Source organism: Echinops telfairi, unplaced genomic scaffold (genome assembly GCF_000313985.2).
Source record: "Echinops telfairi isolate 266 unplaced genomic scaffold, ASM31398v2 ScPeMD7_7458;HRSCAF=8496, whole genome shotgun sequence".
NCBI classification, from domain to species: Eukaryota; Metazoa; Chordata; class Mammalia; order Afrosoricida; family Tenrecidae; genus Echinops; species Echinops telfairi.
This window is the reverse complement of record NW_022111358.1, coordinates 32,133,936-32,141,031: the sequence shown is the minus strand read 5'-3', so window position 1 is coordinate 32,141,031 and position 7,096 is coordinate 32,133,936. Positions and strand designations below refer to the sequence as shown.

The 7,096-nt window shown below is 58.0% G+C and overlaps 1 protein-coding gene across 2 annotated transcripts; it reads right to left on the bottom strand.

The window, feature by feature from the left end:
• Positions 1-1,249: 1,249 nt before the first annotated feature.
• On the bottom strand, positions 1,250-6,396 carry HEXIM2 (HEXIM P-TEFb complex subunit 2). Of its 2 annotated transcripts, none has more exons than XM_045299973.1 (3): positions 6,312-6,396; positions 5,449-5,543; positions 1,250-2,277 (listed from the first exon to the last, which is right to left on the bottom strand). In XM_045299973.1, the coding sequence occupies exons 2-3, from the start codon at positions 5,461-5,463 to the stop codon at positions 1,480-1,482; spliced, it is 813 nt and encodes a 270-aa protein (XP_045155908.1). In that variant the 5' UTR covers positions 5,464-5,543; positions 6,312-6,396; the 3' UTR covers positions 1,250-1,479. The 2 variants fall into 2 exon arrangements, with proteins under 2 accessions (XP_045155908.1, XP_045155907.1); XM_045299972.1 differs by lacking the exon at positions 6,312-6,396 and adding an exon at positions 6,119-6,192.
• Positions 6,397-7,096: the final 700 nt, after the last annotated feature.

Genomic DNA, 7,096 nt, shown 5'->3' with positions numbered 1-7,096 from the left:
TGGCAAGCCTACTACATAGCCCTGCCCCGCAAGTTCTCCTGGAGGCTCCTGGAAGAGGCAGGCTATCTCCAGACAGGTCTGAGTGAGGGTCTTTGGGCTCCTCTCAGACCCTGACAGGGGCTGATCTGTATTGTCTAGGCTGACCCTCCCTCTGTCACCCAGAGGGTGAGGGGCTCACACACTTCGGAGGGAATCTTTGGGAGTGATGGGGCTCCGGGGCAGGCAGCATGGAGACACAGGGCAGGCATCAGGCTACTGTCATCTTCTGTCTCGTGGCCTTGATTTTCCAACAGAGGACACACATCCTTTGAGGGGCAACTTGTAAGTGCCCTTTCAGGGTGAAAGGGGGCAAACACGCGCTGACTAACCCTCCCGGTCCTCCCTTGGAGACAGAGTATGTGGAGCGGGCGGGGCTGTTGTCAAGAAGAAAAACACAAAATCCAGAGAGCTCATCTAGCCCACTCGGCAACGACAGAAATGCAGGGACCCTGGGCACAGCGCAGGGCTTCCTGGGTTCCATAAGCCATTCAGTGCTTGCCTACCACACTAAGGTCGGTGGTTTGAACCTAACCAGGGCAGGGCTGGCTTAATCAGTAAGCACAGGACTGGCTGGCATTAGGCAAGGTATGCACGAGCTTCATTGTGCTTGCTCACTAACCTACAGTGGACAATTTCTCACCTGGAGTGAACAAGGTCCCTGGGGGTCCACCCCATCTCAGGAATTGTGCACACTAGATAAAGGAGCAACAACGAAGCCCAGGCCTACTGTGCTTGCTGGGTAACCTGTCCCGGAACCAAAGGCAAGGCCGGAGGTCTGCGTGCGGATGGAAGGTCCCGGCCCTGACAATCCGGTGGAGCACTGCTCGGCTGGTGGAGCACCGCTCGGCTCGGCAGCACTCGGGGTTGCCTTGAGGTGGAATCAATCGGATGGCAGCTGGTTTTTTGGCTTGGGGGGCAACCTGAGAGAATCCCTGGAGCAGAGTCCAAGGAGCCCTGTGGTTGGGCTGTCTCCTGAGGCCCTCGCCTCTCCCAGCCTGCTGCCATCTGCTCCCTCCCATCTCTGCAGCCCCGTGGGGAAAACCCTTAGGGCAGTGACCACTCCAAGACCCAGAGAGGGGAATTCAGGCATCCTGGGCCCCTGAGAGTTTCCCAGGCCCCAAGTCTACTGACCTCCCTGGGAAGACGGAGCAGGCTGAGGGGCTAGCCTGCCCTTCCAGAGGCCGTGAAACAGCAACACTGGCCACTCCTGTTCGGTGTCACCAAGTCCTTTTAATGACAACAGGAAAACTAAGATACGGTCAAGGAACAGACCATGGGAGTGACAAGGTACAAGACGGAACCGCTCTCAGCAGTGCTCCAAGGGCACAGGGTGCTGCCACCTGCCTCTTTGAGACCCAGCTGACCTGAGGAGGTGGGAAAGGGCATCCTGGCCTCGGCTCTGCAGGGCTGGCTTCCTTGGGGGTGGGGGGTGGGGTCCTCCTAGGAGCCCGGCTCCTCACCGAGGCGGCCCCCACCCTTCTGGCCCCACATCTCGTTCTCCCGCCGAAGCCGCTGGTTCTCGGTTTGGAGCCTCTGCACCTCAGCACTCAGCTCCTCCACCTGACGAGAGGGCTGCTGGCTGGCAGCGCGCTGCAGCTGCTGCAGCCTCCGCATCTCCTCCTCGGCCTGCGACAGCCGCCTCTCCAGTTCTTGGTAGTCCCGCACCAGCTCCTGCTTGCTGCGGCCCTGCAGGCTCTCGGTGTGGTAGCCCTCATAGGCCGCTGAGAAGTCCCTCTGCAGGAACTCGCCGTGAGCCTGGTCCCGGCCGTCGCTGTCCCCGGCCTCGCTCTCCCCGCTGGAACCTGGGTGGGAGACCCCGTAGGGCACGTCCAGGTCGGGCTCCTCGGGGTCACGGTCGTTCATCAGGAACTGCGTGGTGTTGTACGGGGCCACCGGCTGGCCCTTGGCGAACATCTCCTCTCGCACCTGGGAGGCCCGCTGGCTCTGCCGCTCATCCCTCTGCTGCTTCTCGGCCCAGCTCAGCTCCAGGTAGGGCCTCCAGTGCCGCCTGCGCTTCGACGGCCGCCGACGGTGCTTCTTCCGGCCCAGCACCGCCTCTGCTGAGCAGGCCCCTGGGCTCTGGGCCCGGGGACTCCGACTGGGCCATCCCAGGCCGCCTCCGGCAGCGGTAAGATCCTCATCCTCCGAGTAGCTCTCCATCCGAGGTGTTGGGGGCAAGGAACTGCCGGGGTCCTGAGGCTCAGAGGGTGTTTCAGGGCTCCCAGGAGCCCCAGAGCTCTGGAGAGAGAGGCAAGGGTTGGGGCGAGGGGGAGGAATCACAGCAGCCCGTGCCTTCGGGCAGAAACTTGCCCTCTCCTCCGAGCCTGAAGCTACCGTTCCCATGGCCAGCTAGCCTGGTCTTACCCTTCTGCCACCATTTTGTCCACGGAACCTCACCTGTCCACCCCACTCCACCTCCCAGTAAACAGGCAGCAAGGTCAGGAACTCTGCCTGCGTGATGACCAGAGGCTGGCACAAGGGAAGTGCTCAATAAAACGTTTCTGACTGAAGCAAGCGAGGGAAACACAACACCGGGATGGAACGTGGCCCCGGTTCGTCTGTTCCATCAGAAGCCCAGGCGGTCCTCGCTCTTCTTCCAGCCAAGGGGGCTGATGGCAAAGGGCTCTGCCCCGGGCTGCTAACCACAAGGCCAGCGGTCCGCAACCCAGAGCGCTCTGTGGGAGGAGAAAGAGGAGACTTTCTACTCGGGGCAAGAGTTCCAGTCTCGCAAACCCACAGGGCACTAGGAGCCAGATGGACTGGGTGGCCGAATTTGGTGTTTGAGTTTTCTCTCTATCTAGAGAGGCTGGCTTTCAGACAGGGCTGGCTTCCCAGCCCCACACTTAGCCTAAAGCCCTGCTGTCACCAATTTGAAATTCTGAGTAATTTGTGAACAAAGAGCCCTTTTTCACTGGGCCCTATAAACGATGTAGCCGACTTTAATTCCAGATACCACTTGGATAGCTGACTCTTCTGCTGTCCTTTAGGGCTGAGTTCCAAGGTCACCTCTTCAGAGGCCCTCCCAGACAACCTACCCCCCTCCTATCTCCACTCCCTAGCGGTCACTCAGTTACCAGTTACCGTGCCACATCACCACTGTTCCTCCGTCCCCCTCCCATGTGAACACATCTTGTCCTTTGGGGTCACTGCTCTCAATCCTTAGCAAGATGCAAGGCGAGCAGGTGCTCAGTGTTTGTTACATGACCCGCAGCCTACAAGAGAGGGCTCCCCAAAGCTCCTGGAGAGTGAGACTCTCCTTTCCCTGGTTCCAGGGCAGTGTTTCCTACTGTAAGTGACACCACCCGTGGTGGAGGTGCTAGAACAGCGGTTGTCAACCTGTGGGTCATGACCCTTTTGGGGCGTTGAACGACCCTTTCACAGGGGTCGCCCAATTCAGAACAGTAGTAAAATGACAGTGATGAAGTAGCAATGAAAATAATGTTATAGTTGGGGGGTCACCACCACATGAGGAACTGTATGAAAGGGTTGAGGCATTAGGAAGGTTGAGAACCACTGTGCTAGAAGGATCTAGGGGGCTGCAAAGCAGATACCTACTCTTTATCCTGAATTATGGGCTATAGTGCAAATGTTCATTGCCAGGGGATTACTGAGAAATTTTTCTTTTCTTTTTCCCCTTGAAAAGGGGCCAGTAGGACAAATAAGTTTGGGAATCTAGGTTGTTGAGTAGGAGGGGGTATATTTCTTGTGAGCAGGATCTGGTATATCACCCTCTCCATGCGGGAAAGAGGTTCTAGTGGGGAAGAGGAAGAGTCAACCTCTAGTCTGCAGCTGAGAGAGTTCCAGAATGTATCTAAAAGAGAGAGGGGGTGGGGGGGAGGCAAAGAAGGCCAAGGAAGCCAGGGAGGGAGGGAGTGGGAGAGGAAGGAGGGAGGATGGGAGAGAAAGAGGACTGGGAAGAGAATGGGGAGGGCAGTGGAGGGGGGAAGGGGGAGGCACCTCTGGCATCTGTTTATCTGTGTGCTGAGTGTGAACACTGAGTGTGAGGGGCAGGGAATGAATTGCTTTAAGTTTGTGGTTGGGGGTTTCTAATAATAAGCAGAGACTTTTTTTTTTAATGATCTACACCTTGGCTCAGAGACGTGTGGGTCCATACAGGGATAGGCTGTATATTGGGGGACATGGTAGATACAGGCTTGTAAGGGCTGGGGATATGCTCTGTGCTGTCTAGAGACCCTGCAGAGAACTGCTTCAGGGCAAAGGAGGCCTTTCTGTGGGCGGGTGAGTGTGAGTGTTTGATGGGTGGTGCTGTTACTTCCACTGCGGGATTCATCAGTCAAGAGCAACAGACCTTGTTTCCCTCGGGGGTCACTGGTGACAGAGCCACTGCCCAGCCTAGGATGGGTCAGGCCACTAGCAACACCAAGGCTAGTGTGTGTCCCCCACCAAGCCAGACCTGCCTTTCAGACCCAAATGTACCCCCACCACTTTATGGGCACACCCAAACACGGCGAGGTTCCAAAGCCCAAGGTGTGATGCAAAATTCACCATACAAAAATGGAAGACAACTGCCAAACCACTAAGAATCCCAGCCCAAGCAAGTTGGCAAACAACTGTTAACGTTGTTACTGCCAGACCTATGTATGCTGTTAATATGTGTAAGACCAGGCCGTATTTAAAAAAAAAAACTATTGTTGTAATTGTGCAGTTTGATAATGAGACAGTGGTGAGGATCTGGTGGACTGCAGATAAGGTAGATGACTTGAGTGAGTCATGAGCCTTCTCGGAACCTTCTAGCCCCAACACACCATAAACTCTAAGTGGAATAAGAGATTAGGAAGAAAGGCCTGGTAATCGACTTCTGAGCACTTGCCAACAGAGACCCTGTGGACCACCATCGTCTGATCTGCAACGGGAGCGTCTGCTGTGTACAGGGCTGCCGCTGAGTCAGGTGTTAGCTTGAAGGCCGTGGACAGCAGCAACCGGATGAGAAGTTGACATCCTGGGCCTGATATGGCTGGCCTCGCCCCTCTTTCCTGAGTGATATGCTACTCCCCACTGCCACCCAAATGACAGGTCAACGGTTCAAACTCTACTTCCTGCTTTAGACTTGGTTCTCAGCCTGGACAACATACAAATGTGCACCCACGCTCTGGGGCCTTGAGGTTCTTTATCAGAGGGATTTCGGTCCCAGCCTGCTAGCAGACTGCATAATTCAGGACAAGGTGTTTTTGTTCTCAACACCTCCGCTTCTGGAAATGGGAGATCCTATTTCTTCCCATCAAAGGCTACTAGGAGTTCATGAAATAACATACATTTAGCAAATGGCATGTCGCCTACCATGTAGTGGGGATTCATTAAAGAAAAAAAATGTAACTTTTCCAAATCGGCCCACACACCTGAGACAGCTGAGAGGAGCCAAGTTGGGTGGATGGGAAAGTGGGGGCTTACCTTGGCCTCCTCCATAGCGGCTGGTGAGTCTGTATTACAGGTGGGCCTGGCTGGGCGAGGCCCCGTCTTCTGCTCCAATCTCTGAGCACGGACCCCTGGGGTAGAGAACAACAGAAACCTATGTCCTGAGGCAGCGTTCTCGGGAGGGCGGCGGCCATTTTGGAGCAGGCCAGGGCCACACAGCCTTCATTTGCAAAGGCCGGCCCTGGAGGCCGCCAGCCCAGGAGCCCAGGGAGCCCAAGGGTCCACCTTCCCAGCGTGGCACCCCAGGCCGGACTCTATGTCCTGGACTGCCCTCGGGGTGGCCGGGTGGGTGAACAGCGAGGCTCCCGAACCTACGCAGTTGGGCCAACAACCAAAAAGGGCACAAGGAGGAGGCTGCGCACTGACTGCCTAAGCAATGGCGCCAGGAGACTGGGAGTGGAGTGGGCCTCGCCTCGAAAACACGTAGAGCACCGTGACGAGGGGTCCTTCCCCGACCCACCGGAAGCCCCAGTCCCGGCTGCACCCCCGCCACCTGCTCCCCGACTGGGGCTCCAGAAGGCAATGGCTCTTGAGGCGAGGCTGGCGCTGGGCGGGGCGCGGGGTGAGGCTTCCTCCACTACAGAGCCTGGCTGGCCCCCCTTTCCTCTCAGGACTGGAGGCAGAGGAGCAAGGAAGGTGAAGTTACCACAGTCCATGCAGGGCCAGGGGGACCAAACTAGGATCCGATGGACTCCTTGGAAGAGGGCAAATGGCCAGGGAAGGACATTATCCGGAGGAGGGACTGACCTATTTGCTGCCAGGGGTAGCGCGCACGACTACATCTGTGTGTCTTTTTGTGCGGCAAACTGTCTGGGCAATTCCCAACGTCCAAGCCCTACCTCTTGCAGTGGTTGCAGCGACTCTGGACGAGCCGCTTGACCCCTAAGGTCGGCGGGGGAGGAGACAGCCCGAGCGGCGCGTGGCCTGCTGGGGATTGTAGTCCTTCTACCCTCGGCCGGCCGGCCGGGCTCCTAGCACGTCCACAGCCACACTCCGGAACTCAGACACCCATCCATCCTTGCGCGAGGGCGTGGCCCGCGCTCACCACTTCCGCCCGCTGATTGGTCCAAACAGACGTCAGTATCGCTGCTTTCGTCAACGATTAGCTGTGCGGAAGCACAATCGGCCTCGCCTTCTTCAAACTCGATTAAAGAGTTCATTGATGGCGTTCATCTTGACGGGGCAACAACTAGATCCGGCCGGGTGGGCGGGGCCCGGGCGCGGAGGGATCCCTGGCCCTAGAGGAAGGCGACGAGAAGCTCGGTGGCCGCCGCCGCCATTTTGGGCTGGGAGGAGGCAGCGGAGGGACTCGCTGCGCAGTGAGAGCACCCCGTGGGGGGTGGTCCGGGCGCGGGGAGAGGCCGGGCCGAGTGGGCTGCCTGAAGTGGCGGCGCCGGGAGACGGCGGGGTGTGGTTCTGGGAACCAGGGTGGGGACACAGGTTGGAGTCTCCCCGGCAGGGCCCGGTCCTCAAACCGTCCCGGAAGCCCTTCAGCCTCGCCTCTTAGAGAGGTCTTGGGTGATTACCGCGTGCTTCCCGACCCCCGAGTAGTGCCGAGGCCGGGTGCAGCGGCCTGGCTTGTCGTTACACGAGGGCGCGGATCCGGAGGCCGAGCTCGGCCCCG

Coding starts and splice junctions, on each gene's coding strand:
- HEXIM2 (XM_045299972.1), bottom strand. Junction 2,278..5,448: donor CCGCTATGGAGGAGGCCAAG/GTAAGCCCCCAC, acceptor CTCTCTCTCCAG/AGCTCTGGGGCTCCTGGGAG.